The 21,535-nt window shown below is 45.6% G+C and overlaps 1 protein-coding gene across 6 annotated transcripts in view; it reads left to right on the forward strand.

The window, feature by feature from the left end:
• The window catches only part of LOC146357087 (ATP-dependent RNA helicase DDX24-like), a 44,234-nt gene extending 23,881 nt beyond the window's left edge, over positions 1 to 20,353 (forward strand). For 5 of the 6 annotated variants that reach the window (XM_084840097.1, XM_084840075.1, XM_084840086.1 and 2 more), the window contains 7 exons: positions 1,923 to 2,306; positions 4,119 to 4,272; positions 6,002 to 6,517; positions 10,096 to 10,171; positions 12,334 to 12,522; positions 16,422 to 16,551; positions 18,997 to 20,353. In XM_084840097.1, the coding sequence (XP_084696223.1) occupies positions 1,923 to 2,306; positions 4,119 to 4,272; positions 6,002 to 6,517; positions 10,096 to 10,171; positions 12,334 to 12,522; positions 16,422 to 16,551; positions 18,997 to 19,241 (1,694 nt within the window). In that variant the 3' untranslated portion in view covers positions 19,242 to 20,353. Of the gene's footprint in view, positions 1 to 1,922; positions 2,307 to 4,118; positions 4,273 to 6,001; positions 6,518 to 10,095; positions 10,172 to 12,333; positions 12,523 to 16,421; positions 16,552 to 17,901; positions 17,952 to 18,996 lie in introns of all 6 variants that reach the window. The other variant, XM_084840129.1, reaches the window with a different exon arrangement.
• Positions 20,354 to 21,535: the final 1,182 nt, after the last annotated feature.

The following is a 21,535-nucleotide window of genomic DNA, read 5'->3' on the forward strand; positions in this document are numbered from 1 at the left end:
CCAATAAGGGATCAGGTATTATGTGATGGGAACAACCTCTGCCTGAAGCCATGGAGAGCCACTGCCAGTAGGTAAAGACCAGCTTTCCAATGGGATTATTTAGCTTGGAAAAAAGGAGGGTAAGGGGAGACATGATAGAGGTCTACAAAATTGTGCACAGTGTGGAGAATGTGGATAGGGAGACATTTTTCTCCCTCTCTCACAATACTAGAACTGGAGGCCATCCCGTGAAGCTGTTTTGTGGGAGATCCCCAGATAAAAGGACTTCTTCACACAGCGCCTAGTTAAACTATGGAACTCACTACCACAGGATATAGTGATGGCCACCAACTTGGATGGCTTTAAAAGGGGGTTAGACAAATTCCCGGAGGAGAAGGCTATCAGTGGCTACTAGTCTTGATGACTATGTGCTACCTCCAGTACCAGAGGCAGTGAGCCGATGTACACCAGTTGCTGGGGAACATGGGTGGGAGGCTTCTATTGCACTCATGCCCTGCTTGTAGTTTCCTGGTTGACATCTGTTTGGTCACCATGTGAAGAGAATCCTGGACTAGATGGACCCTCAGTCTGATCCTGCATGGCTCGTCCTATGTTCTTCCCCAACCTGGTGCCCTCCAGATGTTTTGGAATTCAACCCCCATCACATCCAGCTACCATGGCCAATAGTCAGAAATCCTGGGAGTTGTAGCCCCAAATATCTGGAGGGCATCAGGTTGAGGAAGGCTGTAGCAGATGTTGCTGGGCCAGATAGATCAGTTGTCTAAGAACATATGAAGAATCTCACGGCAATAGACCAAAGGCCTTCCTAGCCCAGCATCCTGTTTCCTACAGGGTTCTAACTTATGCAGGGGTTTTTAGTACCACCCTGAATAATTCGGTGTCATCTGCAAATTTGGCTACTGCGCTGCTCACTGCCAACTCATTTATATGTTTAATTGGGAGAGAGGTCAGTATCATCACTCCATGGTAGAGCACATGCTCTATGTCTAGAAGATCTCAGGTTCTGTCTGTGCCATTTACAGCTAAAAGGACCAGCTACCTGATCTTAAAAGGGCCCCTTGCCTGAATCCTGGAATTCTGCTGCCAATCAGAACAGATAATACTGGGCTAGGTGGAGAAATAGTCCAATGCATGGGCCCCCAGCCTGGCACCCTTAAGCACCATAGTGCTCACAGGCACCTCTAATGACAACTGTGAAGGGGTCCCCAATGTGACGCCCACAGGCACCTGCAAAGTTTTATTATTATTTTTCCCCTTTTTTTTTTTAAGATACATACATGGATTTGTACATAGCCATAGCAGTGAATGAATATAAAATGCATACAGCATTCTAGCAATTATACATAGGCTTCAACAAAAGCGAGCCAACTATCCAAAAGAAGTATCCATTTGAAGGTGTTGTAATATCAGTCTTCTACCTGTCAAAAGGGCACGGAGAACCTGTTTATGCTGACCATTTGTTAATTTCAATGAAGCAGGTAAATAATTTAAAAGAGTATGTACATCAGTGAATATTAAAGGCTGTTCCAGTACAAAAATTACCTGTGTAATAACCTCCTCCCCAAAAGAAGCGACTACTGGACATTGCCAAAACATTCATTTAAGAGACGCATTAGCTGTACTGTGCTGCCAGCAATTAGATGAATTAGACAAACCTTTATTAAAGAGACATGCAATGTCCAATAGACATGAAACAAAAGTTTTTGCTGAATAAGATGCATCCCAAGATCCATAGACATGACAGGTAGACGCCAAAGCGGCAATCCACTGATTAGGGATTTTGTGAGAGGCTCACAGCAGTTTCTCAAATCCCTAAATGTGCCCACAGGTCCAAAAAGGGTGGGGATCCCTGGTCTGATGTAGCATAAGTTCACTTCTGATGTTTCTAACTTCCCTTTCATTTTCTGCGTGTGTGTTTTTAGGAAGCGGAAAGACTCTTGCTTTTGCCATTCCGATGATCCATTCCATTCTGCAGTGGTATAAATCAAAAGGTTTGGCAAGTGGAAGTGATAGCCCGATAGAAGGAGGAGTGGATAGCGAGGATGAGATGCCAAGGCAGGAAGCAAGCAAAGAAGCAGGAGGCCCAAACTCCGATGGGGATGAAGCTAGTGATGCTCCCGATGACGATAAAGCTCTGACAACAGGCTGCGGGAAGGTGTTGGAGGATGCACCGTTTGACTTGGGTCCCCCACAACACGATGCTGATGCACGTAAAAGCAATCCTCTTCTGGGACTGGTCTTAACTCCCACCAGGGAACTGGCCGTCCAAGTAAAGCATCATATTGATGCAGTGACCAAGTTCACAGGTATGCCTGTTCCTGGTGTTGCTTTGCAGCAAATGCCCCACCTGCGTATGAATGGCAGGTTTCCACTGCTTACTTTGCTACTGGCTCTGTCCAAGTGCATTGCTTCAGTTTCACTATCCTAATATGGAAGCCTCTCTTCAGGAAACGTTTCCTGCATTTTTCTTCCCTGAAGGAAAAGCACATAAGTAATGCTACTGGGTGCAGATTCAGCTTCCTGAGAGAATCCTCAGCTTTTTTCTTTTTAAAAAACAGGTTTCTAGCCCTGGTTGCTGTAAAGGTATCCTTGGAAGTGTGTGGGGGTGGTCTGTTGAAATATCAGGAGCCAGAGGGGTAGCAGAATAAGGATTGCAGTAGCCGGCAGTGGAACTTCAGTGCCCTGCATGGTTCCTCTCCTGCCCATGACTATCAAAAAGCTAAATAAATTATTCAAAATAAGAGTGGTTTGCATAATTTATAAATTTGTACATGTTGAGAATTCTACGTTCTTTAGCGTAGGACTGCATGGGTATAGTTGTGTGGGTTTTTTAGAGTAGTACATACAGTCTTGAATATGGAATGGACGCTGTTTTATGTGTTTGGAGTCGCTGCTCATCTACACATGCCATATTAGAAAGAAATTCAGTTTCGCACCTAGCTAATAGCTGGATAACTTCACCAATGGAAGACATCCAAAACATGTTGGGAATTATTTATTAAGGTGCAATTAATATTTATCAGCCTTGCCTCTTGCATTCTTAGTGCATCCTCCTTCTTGGCTTGGGGTCTGTTGGGGATTTTTACCTTTAGAAGGCAATGACTGGGTTCACACAACGCGATAACTCACACTCAAGGTTGAGTGTGGCTTGTAATTGAACCAGGGGTTGTTGCTGAAATGTGGGTTGTTGTGTTGTCTGAACCCAGCTGCACTAACAACCATGGTTTGTAAATCCCAAACAACCCATGAAGAGAACTCATGGTTTGTTGTTGGGTTCTGAAACATGGGTTGTTCGTGGTTAACAAGCCATGGTTTGTTAGTGTGACCAGGTTCAGACAACACAACAGCCTACAGTTCAACAACAACTCACGGCTCAACAACAACACATACTCAATCCATAAGTGCGGGTTATCGTGTTGTATGAACCCAGTCACTATCACTGCCATCATACAAAATCATTTTTTTTAATATTATAATTATCCTCCATATGTTTGGCAGTGAGCATGGAACAAAATAGATCTTCTGTGTCTTCTAATTACAATAAACATCTCACCATGAAGCCCTGTCTTTGTGACTTAGGTACAAAAGGACACTGCCTTATACCAGGTCAGACTGTCGATCCAGCCCAGTATTTTCTAGTCCAGTCGGCAGTTGCTCTCCGGGTTCTCAGCCGGGAGGTCTTTCGCATTTATTTATTTATTTCTATACCGCCCAATAGCTGAAGTTCTCTGGGCGGTTCACATCAAATCCTCTGATCTTTTTTAACTGGAGATGCCAGGCATTCAGCCTAGGAACTTCTGAATGCAAAACCTGTGCTCTACCACTGAGCTAGGGTCCTTCCCCAGGACACACAAGTAAATGTGTGTGGTAAATATGGGGGTTGGTCTTATAGGCCCCTTCCAACCCTACTATTCTATGATTATTCTATGTGAATAGAGCAATATGTGGCTGGTGGCGTGGCACTTAACAACATGGGGTTGGGCCAGCGCTTCCTCACAAATGTGGTGAAGCATGTCATTAATTTGCTTTTTTTATGCTAGACATACTGTGCACTGGCATGTACTGTAGCTGAAAGGGTGGTTCCGATCCTTAATGCCTTGTCCTTCGGTGCATTCCAGGCATTAAAACAGCCATTCTGGTTGGAGGAATGGCTCCTCAGAAACAGCAGCGGATCTTGAAAAGGAAGCCAGAGATCGTGATTGCAACCCCAGGGCGCCTGTGGGAGCTCATTCAGGAGAAACATCTACATCTCTCAAACCTACGGCAGCTCAGGTATGAAGAGCATTTTTGAATTCAGCCTTACCGAAAGCAACAAAGACTCTCTTAATGTTTCTAAATGCTTCTAGTGCTAACGGACTTGCTGCTTAATCAATATTGACTGTGCAGGATCACTGGGACTCTTCCATGAGGTTCATGCTTGCGGCTTTGAGAATACTTACAAATGCCTCTATAAAATGCTTGTTGTTGCACTTGCCATGGTAACTATTTTCATAATTGCTATGACTTGCCACAGCTGCTCTTCACCTGCTGGCTTGGCCCATGTTTCAAAGAACATTTCGAGGGAGTGCTGACCACAGTCTTACTCTTTGTCTGTTGCCCTTGCTAGAGCAGCCTTCCCCAAGCTGGTGCCCTCCAGATGTTTTGGATTTCAACTCCGGTCACCTCCAGTCAATGGGAGTTGTAGTCCAAAACATCTGGAGGACACCATCTTGGGGCAGATTATGCAAGAGCATTCACACGAACAATCGCCATGTCATTGTCCTTTGCTGAGGGAACTGCACTGGCTACCTGTTCGCTACCGGGCCAGGTTTAAGTTTTTGGTACTAGCGTACAAAGCCCTAAACAACTTGGGACCAGGATACCCGAGAGAGCACCTCCTCCCCTATCAACCTTCCCGGTCACTGAGGTCATCAGAGGGCATGCTCCTTGTGGTTCCACATGGCCCTATGTTCTGATTGGAGTCCATGCAGAGAAGAGCCTTCAGTGTGGTGGCCCCTTTTCTTTGGAACTCCCTGCCCCTGGAGCTCAGGCGGGTGCCAACATTGGTTTGTTTTCATTACCTCCTGAAAGCAGCTCCTTTCCAGGAAGGCTTTCTTGGTTAACCAGCCTCGGTTTTATTGGCATTCCATTTTTTTAAAGAATAATTTTAATATCATGTTTCACTCTTCTTTTTCTCTTCTGTTAATTTTATCTCATGTTGTTCACCGCTCCAGAATCTGTTTAGATGTGGAGCAGTATACAAATGTTGCAAATAAATAAATAGAACATGGTTCTGAGGTGGATTAACCCCACTGAGCTGTCTGTCTGAAGTCTGAAACTACCTTGAGGGCCAGCTGTGGCTATGGATAAGCAAGTGCAAAATAATACACCCAGTGGTGTAATGGAGCTAGGGCTTGCCCGGACGCAGTGCTCATACATTTTTTTATAAGCAGGGGGCGCTAACTTCCTCTGCCACACCCTCAGAATTCCCTGATCCCTGTGAGCTCAGGTGCAATCCTCACAGGAGCTGGCGTGAAATTATTTTTTCCCACAACAGTATATTCCTCGTTCTAATGTAAAGTATTTGGGGGTGGCTCGGTCGCGGATAGGCGGTTAAGACCCATCAGCTTTACAACAGATCTGCTCTTGGTGAAGATAAAACTGTTAGAACTGGTTTGTTGGTGTGGATCAACACAGCTGCCTGAATGTTTGGCCCCTCCTTAGGGGCGTGGCTCTGGGAACTGTCATGAAGAGTGCCTGTACATCAAAATTCACCACTACACCACTGAATGCACCTCACCAATCTGAAGGGCCTGTGCCGCTTTAGAGTCTTTTAAGGGGCATGTGTGGCATCTGCCATCAGTGGCAAAACGTCAGAAAACCCCGCTGCATCAGACCAAAGACCTATCAAGGCTGTTGTCCTTTTTGTTTGCTGTAGCAGGAGTGGCTCTTGTGAAGCGTGTCAGATTTCCACAGATCTTGAATAAAACCCCTCAAACTGTCTCTTGCTTCTGCCCGACAGGTGCCTGGTGATCGACGAAGCAGACCGGATGGTGGAGAGGGGACATTTCTTAGAGCTTTCTCAGTTGCTGGAAATGTTGAGCGATTCTCAGTATAACCCAAAACGCCAGACGTTTGTCTTCTCTGCCACCCTGACTTTGATCCATCAAGCTCCCACTAGAGTTCTCCAGAAGAAGAATGCCACCAGAATAGACAAAAAGACCAAGCTGGAAATGCTGATGCAAAAAGTGGGCATCAAGAGCAAGCCCAAAGTGATAGACTTGACGAGAAAAGAAGCCACTGTAGAAACTCTCACGGAGACCAGAATCCACTGTGATACGGAAGAGAAAGACTATTACCTCTATTACTTTCTGCTTCAGTACCCAGGCAGAACCATGGTTTTTGCAAACAGCATAGATTGCATCAAACGGCTCACTGCCCTCCTGACTATATTGGACTGCAACCCTCTGCCTCTTCATGCAAACATGCACCAGAAACAAAGGTTAAAAAACCTGGAGAGGTTCGCTGAACGCAACAGGTCAGTTTATGTATATATTTATTTGATTTACACCGTTATTTGTATTCTGCTTTTTTTTGTCCCCACAAAACGGCCCACATGAAACCACCAAAATGCAATCAAAACCAGAAATATGCTGCAGAGTAAAACACTGCAGCGTAATCACCCAGGAGGCACAGAAAATTCTCACAGACAAAAAAGCTAGGTCAAAATTAAAACACACACACACACACATTTTCAATAGCTTAAAACGTAAAAGGGAGGGAACCAGTCAAACCTCTCAAGTACAGGGTTCCATGGCCTTGGTGCCACAGTAGAGAAGGCCCTGTCTTATGCTCCAACCAGCTGTATCTCCAGCGGGGTGTGGCCCAGAGCAAGGCCTCTGATGTTTAGCATAGTAGGCAGGCAGGATGAGAGGGGAGGGGGGCGGTCCTTCAAATATCCTGGCTCCATGCCATTGAGGGCTTTATAGGCAAGAAGCAGAACTTCAGATTGCTCCCGGGAACAAACTGGAAGCCAGTGCAGATGAAGCAAGAGCCAAGAACATAATGTATAGCAATACACTATGTACAGTCTCAGAAAACACCTAGCTTTCCTGGGGACAGATTGGAGAATGGGATGTGGGCTGGAAGGCCTGTGTCTCAACCTTCTCCTTTAATGCAGCATTCTTCTATGTTCCTTTACCAGATAGGAAGTTTTCCCCACATTTTTTCCACCTATGAGTTATTTGTTGGAGAGCCAGGCAGCATCTCTCAGTGAGGCTGGATTTGGGCCCGGGTCTCCTAGTCACTGACCCCTAATATAATGTAGCACAGCTGCTTTGGGTGGAAAAGGAAGCAAACTGTGTCAGTTGCAACAACAGCTGGGTTGATATTGAGGCTACTCTCACAGGCAGAGCGATGTTTCATCAGTAATCGTTACATAGTGTGGTAGTTTCCATCTGTATCCTGCCTTTTTGCCATGTAGGCCCATGAGGCAGCTTACAACAATAATAATAGGTTAAGTGGGAAAGGAGACGTAAAGATGCCATTAAAATGGCAATTTCTGTTCAGGGTAAGCAAGTGTAAAGCAATGCATGCTAAGGCAAAAAATCCTAATTTCACAAATATATGCTGATGGGGTCTGAGCTGAAGGTGCCTGACTAAGAAAGACATCTTGGGGTTGTCGTGGACAGCTCGATGAAAATGCCGACTCAGCATGTGGCTGCTGTGAAAAAGGCAAATTCCAAGTTGGGCATAATTAGGGAAAGAATTGAAAATTAAGCTGATAATCTCATACTGCCCTATACAAATCTTTATATTTGGAATGCAGTGTAGAGTTCTGAGCACTGCACCTGAAAAAGGATACTGTAGAGTAGGAAAAGGTGCAGAAAAGGAAAACCAAAACGATGAAGAGGCTGGAGCAGCTCCCCTATATGGGAAAGCTTCCTATGGCTGGGTTTGGACGACACACTGCCGCTCGTCATGGGTGATTTAATCCTGACTAGCTGTGATGCCCACGGGCAACAAACTGCATATGTTTAACTCACACTCACTGGGTTTACATGACATGACAGCCCCTGAGCTGGAGCTGCGTATTCAAAATGGCGGCCACATGCGCTGCAGCTTCACCATGGGTTAAATTGCCCATGGTGGGCTGTCATGCCGTGCGAACAGTCCCAGTATCTGGGACTGCTTAGCTCAGAAAAAGGGCGAGCAGGGGGCAACATGATAGAGGTGTACACTGCTGTAATTCCTCAAGTTTATACGCAGTGGTGATGTTTTTGGCCTGAACATGCAAACTTGTAACTTAAGGGGTATTTGCATTAGTCGTTTACTTTGTGTCGGTGCATCCTTGAAGAATCTGTAACGCACATCTCATTTGCGCTGTCAACATGTTGACAGCGGGGACGTGAGCCGGGCACAGCATTGCTGCATTTGAAACTCCTGCTGTCATCACTTGACCGTAATGCTTTAGTCAGCTCTTTCTTTTTCTCTTTAACTTTCCTTAGGGTGTCAAAAGCACTCTACCAACCTGATGTTGGGTTGGAATTAAGTCATGGCTTACCCACAAAAAAGAAGATCCATTTTACAATGACTCCAATTATTGGGATTTAGTAAAGATTATTGTTTACAATTTGGGGCTACACCTTTACAAGGGTCTGTAACGAGCCCGGAGAACTTACTCATGTATTTTCCCTCTGAACTCAAAACGTCCTGGCAGTGTGAATAAAAATGCTGAATTGTTAACACTTATCATAACCAGTGTATTTACATCAGCTTAAAGCAGCTAGGCTGCAAATCCTATGGTCCCTGGAAGGGTGTTGCAGAGTTAAAAGACAGTGCAGATTTCCCTCTCTGCCTGCGGAGAGGGAGGTCTGTGGCAGAGAAGGGGGTTCACCCAGGGAAGCCTCCCTGTTGCAAGCCCAAAACCTCCACCACCTTTATTTATTCATTCATTTTGTTACATTTCTGTCCCACCTTTTCCTCCAAGGAGCCCAAGGCAGCATATGCAATCCTCTTCTCCATTTTTCTCCATAATGTTTGCCCCCCAGATGTGTGGGGCTGCAGCTCCCAAAGACCATGCTGCTGCTAATAATAGTAGTAGTAGTAATAGTAATAATGATAATAATAAAAGGAGTTTCAGTCAACCACATCTGGGAGGTACCAGGCTGGGATGGATAGATGTGTTCATTAGAACTCTATGCAGTATACCAAGTGTGGTCACACTATAGGTTTGTATATTTATTTATTTGTTACATTTATATACTGCCCTTCTCTTCAAGGAGCCCAAGGTGGTGTACATGATCTTCCCCTCTATTTTATCCTCACAACAACCCTGTGAGGTAGGTTAGGCTGAGGGTCAGTGATTGGCCCAAAGTCATCCTGTGAGCTTCATGGATTTGAACCCGGGTCTCCCCAGTCCTAGCCCAACACTTCAACCACTACACCATACTGGTATTGCAGCTCCGCTCTCAGTCTCAGGTGCTCATAGCATTCCAGAGGCGGATCAGGCGAGGCTTTGGATCTGCTGAATCCAAAGCTCTTCTGTCCCCCTGACAGCCCCCCAGAAGCGGGAGAAAAGCCTTGGAGCTGGTGTACTTATTTTCCCTCCATTGGAGATCAGTGGGAGGGGGAAATCTGAAAAACAATCCCCGAACCAGCTTGGATTTCACTGACCTCAGTGCCCTTTCAGCAGAACCTTGACATTAACAACAACAAATATATATATGCACGCACGCCATGGTGGGGGCTGAAACACCACAGAACAATCTGCATTGTAAGGGAAAAAATGGAATATGAACTGAAAGAGGCTAGGGTAAAAGGCTATGTGTATGCAGAACTTTTTTTATATATATCGTTAAGATATCCCATTGGGATCAGTTATGATTCCAGATGTATGGCAGGGTTTAGAGGCAAAATATGGCACTGTAATATGTGGATAGGTTATCTTCTTTTTGCCCCTCTTTTTCTTCATTATAGCTGTGACATATTACAAACGTTATTTTGCTGGTGTCTAAAGTGTCTGGCCATCTGGTACCATCGATTCAGTTTTGATGCATTTGGGGCAGTATTTGGAGCATTGCTTAATAACCGTTGTCCCCTCCTCTGCCATTTCAGCTGCGCCCTCTTGACAACAGATGTTGCCGCTCGGGGTCTCGACATTCCTCACGTGCAGCATGTCATACATTACCAGGTAGATAAACAATACGTAGCCCCAGTGGAAGCTGGTGACTCTGAAGTCAGAGGGGTGGTGCATCTACTCCAGGTTTCAGTCAGAACCAGTCAGAACTCTTGGTTCTGACTGGCTCTGACTGAAACCCGGAGCAGATTCACCACCCCGCTGACTTCAGAGCCACCAGCCTCCACTGCGTACTCCTATTCTCTGCTCGCAAGTTATGTGAATAACATGAATGGTTTCAAAAGCAAGGTGGGTTTCGTATTGAATTGGACTCCAAAAGCCACCATTGTGGCCTGGCTGGGGAACCCCAGGCCCAGGGGGCAAATCTGGCCTTCCTGGGGTCCCAATTTGGTCCTCTGGGGTTTCTCAGATGGCCACACCTCCTTGCCTTCCCCCAACAATCGATTGGTGCTTTCCCGACTGTTGTGCAGGTTCGTCCCCATTCTAAAAGGTTGAAAGGCCTCTTCCCAGGCTTAGTTAATGGCAGGAATAGCTCAGACTGAAATATGCTGGAGCGGGGGGGATTGGGGGGGGCCAATTGGCGAAGACATTGGTTTCATTTCAGTGCCAAGCTAAAACATGGCTCTTTACCAAAGCCCTTGAGGGCTAAATGCACTCCCTGATGTAGCATACTGTTTTCACTGTTTTATTGTTTTAGATTTTAAATTGGTATTAGCTTGTTTAATGTTTAATAGGTTTTTAGCTGTTTAAATTATTTATTGTTTTATACTGTTTAAATTGACTTTATCTGTACGCTGCCCTGAGATCCTAATGATATAGGATAGGATATAAATGTTTTAAATAAATAAATAAAATGCAGCCTGACTGGATTTATCCCGGCCCACCCTTGTCCAGAGTTTGTGTCGCATGGCTCCCTCTGATCTTGGATTTGGCTGATTAGTTCAGATCAGCTTGAAATTCATCTTCACTCCTCACTGCTCCTGTTTTCAGGTTCACACCTTGAGAAGACCCTTAACATTTGTAGGATTTGCATAGAACATACATTTTTTTTAATTAGACGTGGCTTGTCCTGCCACCATTTTGCAGTGACAGAAGGAGCTGCACCTGATGGGAGTTTTCTCTCTGTATGCATTTCCTAAAAGTAGAGGCATTTTCAGGAGAGAGACCTGTCAACCTAATGCCCCCTTAGCTCTCTGGCTTGCAGGCTTCCAGACTCTAAAGCACCCTTACCCTGCCCATCTCCTTCCTACTGACATCTCACAGAGCCCTTTTTATTCCTGGACTTGTGTTAGAAACTTGCCTTTTTGATAAATGAAAGCCAGGATTCCTGCATCACTGAGTTCTGCAGCCAGTCTGCAAGGTGTTGCCGGGGATGTTGAAGGAGGGTCAGGCTTTGACTCCCTACCTACTGTGACACACAGGCTGCATTTCCACCGCAAGCCTGGTGGATTGAGCACTGTGCTTTTGTAGATGCCATCTAGACTGCAATACCAGCCTGCTGTCTTAGCATTCAGTCAGCTGACCTCCAAGGGCCAGTCCTGATCTACCAGGCTCTATAAAGCCCTAACCTCAGAACTTGCAGCTCAGTCCAAGCAACCCATCTCCTGTGTAAAAATGCTACCAAAGTTCCCACTCCTTATCCATGAGTGCTGCTCTGGGATATGATCCCCACCTATTTTGGAACCTGTGCCTGCCTCCAGCCCACATGAGCTGACAGCTGGTTGCCCTTGGCTTCGGGAACCCGGCTCCCCAGGGCCTGCCGCGGTTTCAAATTCTGTGACTCTTCCTGTACTTGCACATGGCAAGCCAAAAAAAAAATGTCGTTCTAACTTAATGTGAATGAGCCAGCGTGCTGGTGCACATTTTTTTATTATTCTTGCCTGGCTCTTCCTGCCAGCGGGAGCAGCTAAACGTGAGCCTGGCTTATGATCCTGGCTTGTTAGGAGAGGAACAAGCCAGAGTTCCCAGCCTGGGCATCACACAAAACCAACCACGGATGGGTAGCCCCTGGCTCGTTTAGCTGGTCCTGCTGGCAGGAGGAGCCGAGCAGAGGCCGAATGTGCTTGCTCATTCATGGTAAGCCAGAACTCAAAGCAGTTCTAGCTTACTGTGACATGGGAACCAGGGGTGTTTGCTGAGCATGGTCACAGGCTGTTCTCTCTTTCTGTGCTCTGCCCCGTCCCCACGGAAGTGTTTCATCTCTGGTGCCATTGCAGGTTCCGCGTACCTCTGAGATTTACGTGCACAGAAGTGGCAGGACTGCCAGAGCGGCCAATGAGGGCTTGAGCCTGCTGCTGAATGGCCCAAACGACATGATGAATTTTAAAAGGATTTATAAGACGTTGGAGAAGAACGAAGAGCTCCCTTTTTTCCCTGTGGAAACGAAGTGCATGACAGCAATCAAGGTAAAATGTACCTTTCTTCTGAAACTGTGTTTTGGTTTTTTAAGTGTGAGCACTTCTCACCGTTACTCAAGGTTTCAGAACAAAGGATAATTTTTGACACCTGGTTTGGGAACCTGATCAGAGAATGCGTGTGTGTGAAATGTTTTAGTGGTTCTCATGACTGCTTCCTGTGATGAGCTCCCCGTGGCTTTTAGGAGGGTCTTTTTTTGTAAAGCTTCCTATAGACTTCAAGATGCTCTGGGAACTTTAGAGGGTAAAGTCAAACAAAGAACTTTATTTATAATTTTTTTTTAATCCTGTCCTTCCTCCAAGGAGCTCAGGAAAACCCAAAGAACCCATTTTGTAATCATTTCCTAAAACCTCCTTTTTCCTGAGTTAATTTCATCCTTTTCATAGGAAAGGATGGGGGTTGTCCGTAAGCCGTAGCTGAGGAGGAGATTTCCAAGGATAAAGAAGAGGTTGAGGATGAGGTACTTCGTGGTGCAGAGGCATCCTTTGTGGGACGTGGTGCTTTCCCGTATTATCACAGACTGCCCTTTGCTTCTCGCTTCTGCTTGTGGCTACTAGTCATGGTAGCTGTATTCTATCTCCAGTATCACAGGCAGTTTGTCTGTGTACACCAGTTGCTGGGGAAAGTGGGCTGGAGGGTGTGGTTGCACTCCTGTCCTGCTTGTGGGTTTCCCGTGGGCAGCTGCTCGGCCGCGATGTGAACAGAATGCTGGACTGGATGGACCCTTGGTCTGATCCAGCATGGCTCTTCTTGTGTTGTGCTGCTGTTGGAGTAATTCTAACTCAGCTAAAACTTGGTGACTTTAGAACTCTGTAGTAGACCCAGCCTAGATGTACCACTGATAAATGTAGTAACTTTGACCTCAGTCTGGACATCCTGAAGGTGAACTCTTTGTCCATGCAGTTTCCCACCTCTATAAGAAATGAGCATGTTCGTGTGGCCAGTACAACATGGGGAGGCGATATCTGGCCATGCTTTTGATCTATCAGAGGTTGGTTCAGGCCTTTCATCAAACATAAGAACCCTGCTGGATCAGGTCAAAGCCCTAACAAGTCCAGCATCCTGTTTTCCACAGTGGCCAACTAGATGTCCATGGGAAGCAGGATATGAGTGCAATAACACCCTCCCACTGTCGTAATTCCCCAACAACTGGCATTCAGAGAGGTGCTCCTCTTGACTTCCAATCGAATCGCATCGCATCGAATAGAATAGAAACATAGGGTTGGAAGGGGCCTACACAAGACCATCGAGTCCAACCCCCCGCTCAATGCAGGAAGCCTGTTTCCCAGACAGACTCCCATCCAAGTACTAACCAGGGCTGACCCTGCTTAGCTTACGAGATCAGACGAGATCGGGCACATCCAGCCCTTATCTCATTATGCTGGATCAGGGCTACCGCGCTCCAGGAGAGCAGGGGTTCAGCTATTTCAGTGCTCATCTCATCTTGGCAGCCAGAGCCACAAGACCAGAAAGTAATGCATTATGCAGATGCTAGCCTGAAAGAGACAAGCAGAGGGGAGCAGGAGTTATGTGGAGCCATTAAAATTAAAGCTGTTTTTAATTAGCTTAGTTTTAAGCAGTTGATTGTGGGTAGTGAATGATTTCCAAGGGTAGTTTTTCCTTTCTTGGGCTTCTTAAGAATTTCCAGTCACTCATTACTCTGCTTTCATTTCTACTGCTTTAATTAATCTCTTTTCGTGGGCTACAGGGGTAGATAAATCAGCGTGTTCAATATACAGCCTTGCATGGTCCCTTTTGGGGAGTGTATCCTGTAAGCCAGGGGTGCAGAACCAATCTTCAGTAGGGGGTTGAATTGCCCTCCACCAGGCCTGCTGCGGGCCAGATGATGTCAGGGAGCGTGGCCTTGCCGTACTCCGCCCAGGTCATCACTCTGCCCAGGTCATCACTCTGCCCATTTTTACTTCCTCGATGCTGCGGAGAGGCATCTTCCAGCATGGGTGGCGCTGGGTGCCTCCTCTGCAGGCCACTCGCTGTCCGCCATCAGTGGTGTGGCAAGCGGTGTGCAAAGGAAGACCTGGCTGGTGCTGAGAATCGTGGCTGCTCAGTGCCGCCCAGATCCCTAGCCAGCCACCTCTCTACTGTTAGGTGTGATCTCAGGGGGGCGCCAAGCTGAGCTTAGTGGCTGTGTTTTTTTAATGTACTGTCTGCAGTGAGCTCAGGCGGCAAAAAGCAAGTGCCTGTAGCCTTTCTTTCAAGGTTCCACAGGCTGTTTGGGCACTAACCACAGAAATGATCTTCCTTTAATTAGCTTTAAAGTATGTTCCTTTTTCAGTTTCCACTTTGACGTCAGTTGCGCTCTGTAAAAACCAGTGGAACACAGCTTTACTCTGAGGCAACGTTACCGAGCACTTAGCTTGTCCAATGCTGTAAACACTAGAAGCGCTATATGAATAATAATAAAATAGAGCTGTTGAGGTCAGCTGGATACCTTTTTTATTTATAACTTTTCTTTATTATTTTTAAAGATAAAAAGTAATGGATATTGTAAAATAAAGAAAGCTTACCAAAAGATACAAAATAAAAAAATGTAAGTAAAACTTGTGATAATTCTGCTGTGTTGCATAGTGCACTGCCTCTGCTCAGACTGTGGCTTTTCGAACTGTGGTTTGTGCAAACTGCATCACAGTGGCTGGGAGATTGAGGTTTTGAGCGATGTCATTCTCAGTGGACATCACACATGCACCAGGCCCCATAAATCCTCTGGGTGGCCCTGCATAATTGATTACGGGGGTGGGGAGCACCAAAAACACTCCTCGCCCAGAGCAGTATTTATCCCAGGGCCGGCCCTCTCTGCAGGCCAGATTAGACCTGTGGGCTGGGAGTTCTGCACATCTGCTGTAAGCTGTTAATGTCTGGTACATAGGCACATCTTATATTCATCTAAAATGCTCATGTAGCAGGACTGTTTAATACATACCTTGAACAGCAAGGGCAAAAGGCTTTATGAATTGATCTGATGCCTCTGACTTAATTTTTTTTTTAAAGTATAATCTCCTTCGCATTGCAGCACAGGTAGCAGTTTGTACAGTGGCAAAAGGTTTAACGATGGAGCGCTCAGAGCTTCTCTTCCCATCTCTGCTACCATCCTAATACATAGCCTTGATCAAGTCCACCTCCTGTTTCTCTGAAAACTGTCTCTGTTTAAAACGCTAAGTAATTCGAAGCAGGGCCTGTTTTTTTTTAAATTTATGTCTGTTTTGAAGTGATAGCTTGTCCCCATTCCAAATGTTCAGGGTTAGACTAAACAGCTGTAACTTGCAAAAAAAAAAATAGTGGTAAATGATGATGACATAATTAAACAAAAGCCCATTTAAACCACAAAAAATAAGAAATAATTAAATCCACAGGATTCTCTTGGATGAGCATGCTGGGCCCAAACTATTTAAGGCAGACTTGTACATCAGCTTGTACATCACTTGTACATCCTTATTTGCATACGGAAAATAAGGAATTGTTTTCAGGTGACTAAGAAGGAAAGCTGTTCTGTATTGAAAGAGTTGGCTCCCTTCCCCCCCCCCATTTGTATATGCTCAAAGCAGTTTACTAAAGACCTGTCGCATGCGATCTGACTATACTTGCAACTTATACCAGACCTCCATCCAGCTGTCTTTATTCACAATGTAGATCATTGCAAGAATGGGATCAGCGAAGCCTGTGCAGTGCATAGGACTTTGGTACCTCTTAAAATAGTGCAAAAAATGTACCAGAATTGTACGTGCCTTGCTGGCCACTCATGCTACTATTTCAGACTGTGTCTAGTAGACTTTAGGACTGTGTTTCTGCATGTGCTGTTTTGAGTGCCCAAATTCTGACTCTGTGTGGCACACCAAAAAAACCAACAACTTCTGGCCATTGTGCTTTCTTGCAGGAGCGGGTGAATTTGGCGAGGCAGATTGAGAAGGTGGAATATTTCAACAGCCGAGCAAAACACCATAACTCTTGGCTCCAGCAAGCTGCAGAAGCACTTGAACTGGATCTGGATGATGATGAGCTAATAGGCAAGTAGGAGAGTGTGTGGGCTTCGGTGGGAGGAGCCATCCAAGAATTTATTCATTTATTTATTTATTACATTTCTAAACCGCACAATAGCTGAAGTTATCTGCGTGGTGCACAAAGGTGCAATAAGGAACATCTCCTGGCTGAAAAGAGGAATGGTGCACCCATGCATCTCAGAGTTCTGGTCATGGTTTCTGTCTTTGTCTAAAATACATTTTTTGCCAAAATAACCGTGTGTATATATTTGGGGTTGTGTGTGGGGGGGGGGGGGGGCCCTAAGCCACAAACTCACACAAACTCACACAAACTCAGCAACAGTGGTTACTACTTAGTGCCAGTTTAGACATGTGCTAAACTTAGGGCACAGTTTAGGCATCCAGAAAAAGCACTTGATACAAATTTCACCTTAGAATACAGGCAGGCAGTCTCATCTCCGAATGCTTCCCGAAGGAATGGACTGTAAGGTACAAGCAGAGCGCACATAGCAACTGCAGTATGCTTCTTGGAACTCCAGAAATGGAAGTGGTTGCACTTGAAATCTGGGGGCTCCTGGCTCGTGTGATTCTGTCCCATACGTTCTCACATCCTGCTGCCTTGTATCCCTTGGGTTTGCGCAACACAACAATCCAGCCATGGTGTCCGAACCTGGTGCGTTTTCCACAGGGTGGCTTATTTTTCTCGAGCAAGCCACCCTGAGAACCCATGGCTTCATTTAAATTTGTTCATACCCATGGTGGGTTGTCGTATCGTCCAAAGCCGACAGAGTGATTTTATTGTGGGCTGCCAGGATCAGCTACAGAGCCACTTGGCAGGAGCAGCAAGATAGTTCATGCCACTTTTTGCAATCTCGCCAGTGACTTCCCCTCCGCTAATGCCCAAATGGCACTTGGGAGGGACTGTCATTTGTTTGCCACCTGGTTTTTAAATTTTTCGGGGCTTTGGGATTATGCAAATAGATACTGCATTCCCCCCCCCCCTTTTGTGGCTCCTTCTCAGAGCAGATACTGCTGCAGTTACTGTGCTTCAGGGTCGGTGGGAGCCAATATTCCCCCTTTCTGGACTTGCTGGAGACTTGGGGAAGTGTTGAACGGGAGGAGGACACTGACAAGTGTGCGTTCAACATTTAATAGTGAGAGGATTTCATCGCCAGGTGGGAGATATTGTCCCCCGCCCCCTTTTGATGCACCTGCTGGTCTCACATGTTTTCCCTTTTCTATGCTTCTCATTTGCACAAATGGGTTTCTCCTCTTCCTTAGTATTATTTGGCCAGTGCGCAAATTAGCCTATCTGCGCACTCGCCTTGTCAATTTCCTTGTGTGTTACTTACTCCACTTTGGTGCTTCCTTTCACAGCTGCAACATACAAGGAAATTGACATGGCAAGACTACACTTAATTGAACAGGTGAAAGTGTGCTCTTGTGAAAGAACAAGATGATGATGATGATAATGACAACTCAATCTGCATACTCCCAAAGCATTGGGGAAAAGTGGCAAATGAAAAGGGGTAGCGATTGGAGTGGGAGGGGGCTGGAACGAGGAGACAAGTCGGGTTCTGCCGCAAAGGCACCTGGGATACATGCCAAAGCTGGCTGGAGGAAGGAGTGGGAGAACAAGCCACAGCTAGCCCAGTTGTCTGTCAGGTGTGCCGTGGGTAGTTCTACGAACAACCAATACACTATGGCTAATTAACAAGATAGCTTTGCATGTTGTCTGAACCCAGGCACGGGCTGGATTCAGATGATAACTGACATTCAAAGGTTGAGTATGGGTTGAATGTGGGTTGTTGTTAAAATGTTGGTTGTTGAAACATGGGTTATTGTGTTGTCTGAACCCAGCCACACAAACAAACCATGGTTTGTTAACCACGAACAACCCACAGTTCACAACCCCCCCCCAAAAAATGGGTGCTCTTCATGGGTTTTCATGGTTAACAAAGCATGGTTTGTTAGCACAGCTGGGTTCCGACAACACAATGACCCACATTTCAGCAGCAACCCACAATCAACCCTTGAGTGTGGGTTATCGTGTTGTCTGATCCGAGTCCAACTCTTTGTCCATCTAGCCCAGTATTGTCTACTCTGTCTGGCAGCAACTCCTTAAGGTATTGGACAGTGGGCTTTCCCAGCCCGGTCACCCAAGATCCTTGTAACTGGAGATGCTGGGGCTGAAGCAAGACCTTCTGCATACAAAGCATGTGGTCTACTAGTGAGTTAAGGACCTCCCCTACTTGAGGGAGGGAAGTGCTCAGAAGTAACATTTGATCCAGCCCTGAGACTCTTTTTCACAAGAGATGTAGGGAATTGAACCAAGGACATTCTTGCAGAATACCCACCAGGTGCTTGCACTGGAAATCTTAGATATTCTAGGTAACTGAGAATGTTGCCTAGGCAATAAAACCTTGCCGCTCCTTTTGATGTTTTGTGCTGTCTTTCTGTATGTGTCTGCAGGAGGCCGGCCCAGCGAGCAAGAAGAGAGTGAGAAACAGAAGATGCTGAAGGGGATGAAGAAGCATCTGAAACGCTTGCTCTCGCAGCCAGTATTTAAGAACCTTATGAAGACGAGATACCCAACCCAGTCTGGAAAACTACTCGTGTCTGATCATACGGGGGAGCAATCCCAGTCTGCACTGAGCGCCATGTCAAAAGCACAAGTGAAGAAGATGAAGAAGAAACAGCAAAATGTAGACAAGTGAAATACTGACAGGACTTGTGGGGTTGCAAGAAAAGGAGCTGCCATTTCTCTCCCTACAAGCATTTGGGCGATGAGACCCCCTCTTATGCACCTACCTGTTCTGGAACCCTCTGCTGTTCATCCCGTGTTAGTCGGGGCATGCGCAAAGACCTCTGCCCACGTGGTTCTTCCTGGCACATGTTACCTTGCGCACAAGTGAGGCCCAGCTTCTTGTGTGTGATATTTTTTTAAAACCTCACTTGTCATCAGGAAGAATCAGGTGGCTAGTAGTTTTTATATGTAATTTGTTTGGGGTAGCAGCACCTACAGAGACAGGAGCAACCTGTACGTTCCAGTGCCATTGCATGGGATTATCCGTGGGGACAGCCATCACTGTATTCCTATACAGTGACCCTGGGAGGGACAGCAGGTCATCGCTTCCCTTTGCTCCCAGGAGCCTTTGTAGCCCCATTTTCAACACGTGGAAGCTGCACATTCTGACCACTTGGAGTGGTTATTTAACTGTTCATGTTTGTTTAAAGAAAAAGACATGAAAAAGATAAGGGCATCCCTCGGACCACCTCACAAAAGTAATTAGTTGAATAAAACATAGCAGAAGTTTGGGACTTGTGAAATCCAGAGAATAACTGTGTTCTGATCCATACATTGGTCCTAGAGGTGTGGCTCAGGTCTGTTTGCTTCAAAATGTGGAGCAAACAAATTCACTGACCGTTCCTAAGCACAGGTATACATAAGGGTTTGTGTCTCAGTTCTTCAGCTATTGGGTGGTATAAAAATGTAATAAATAAATGTTATTCATTTAAGTTATGAGGTGATGCATGTAGATTTCATATATAAAACTTAGTTGCGATTCTTTAATGTTATGTTTGCATTTGTTTATATTTACAGGTTTATAAGGTTAAAATGCTGCAGCAATGGGCCTGTTCTCTTTTGGACAGAGGAGAAATTAAAAGATGTCCTGGGGTGGGAGGGAGAACTGAGTTTACGCTAAGTACTTCCTGTTTTGACTTGTCCAGTGGAAGTCTTTATTAAAATATTTTAAAATATTTTTTACATTTTATTCATTATGACACATAATGGTATAATCATATTGCACAAAACACATAACAATTCAGTGATAAAAAAAAGTCTGTCAGTTTAAGACTAGAATTATCTCATGTTGGCTCAAACTCCACAAGGCCAGGAAATCGGAAACTTAGGCCGATGCCTTAACAGATGTGCCCCATGACCAGAAATGATGGTGTGCAATGTCACAAATTGTGCTTGCTTACAACTTACCTGCCATACACCCACACTTTTCCTTGGTCTTTAAGGCCCAAGTCCAGATGGGGACCTCATGGATCACTGCCTTGTTATGGCGAAGGGGCTTGCATAACTCAGTGAAGCCATAAGCTATGCCATGCAGGGCCACCCAAGACAGACAGGTCATGGCAGAGAGTTCTGACAAAATGTGATCCACTGGAGAAGGGAATGGCAACCCACTCCAGTATTCTTGCCAAGAAAACCCCATGGAACGTATCACAAGGCTAAAAGATAGGATGCCGGAAGATGAGCCCCTCAGGTCGGAAGGTGTCCAATATACTACTGGGGAAGAGCAGAGGGTATTTCCAAGTAGCTCCGGAAAGAGTGAAGTGGCTGGGCCAAAGCCGAAAGGACACTCAGCTGTGGATGTGTCTGGTGGTGAAAAGAAAATCCAATGCTGTAAAGAACAATATTGTTTAGGAACCTGGAATGTAAGATCAATGAATCAAGGTAAGCTGAAGGTAGTCAAACATGAGATGGCAAGATTGAACATCGACATCTTGGGAATCAGTGAACTAAAATGGACAAGCATGGGCGAATTTAATTCAGGTGACCATTATATCTACTACTATGGGCAAGAATCCCTTAGAAGAAATGGAGTAGCACTCAAAGTCAACAAAAGGGTGGGAAAAGCAGTACTGGGGTACAATCTCAAAAATGATAGAATGATCTCAGTACGAATCCAAGGCAAACCATTCAACATCACAGTAATTCAAGTCTATGCCCCAACCATTGATGCCGAAGAAGCTGAGGTTGATCGGTTCTATGAAGACCTACAACACCTTCTAGAACTAACACCAAAAAAAAGAGGTCCTTTTCATCATAGGGGATTGGAATGCCAAAGTAGGAAGTCAAGAAATCACCGGGATAACAGGCAAGCACGGCCTTGGTGTACAAAATGAAGCAGGACAAAGGCTAATAGAGTTTTGCCAAGAGAACACGCTGATCATAGCAAACACTCTTTTCCAATAGCACAAGAGGCAACTCTACACA

This window comes from Heloderma suspectum, chromosome 1, assembly GCF_057233095.1.
Source record: "Heloderma suspectum isolate Gila_16-S chromosome 1, 16-S_ref, whole genome shotgun sequence".
In the NCBI taxonomy this organism is placed as follows: domain Eukaryota; kingdom Metazoa; phylum Chordata; class Lepidosauria; order Squamata; family Helodermatidae; genus Heloderma; species Heloderma suspectum.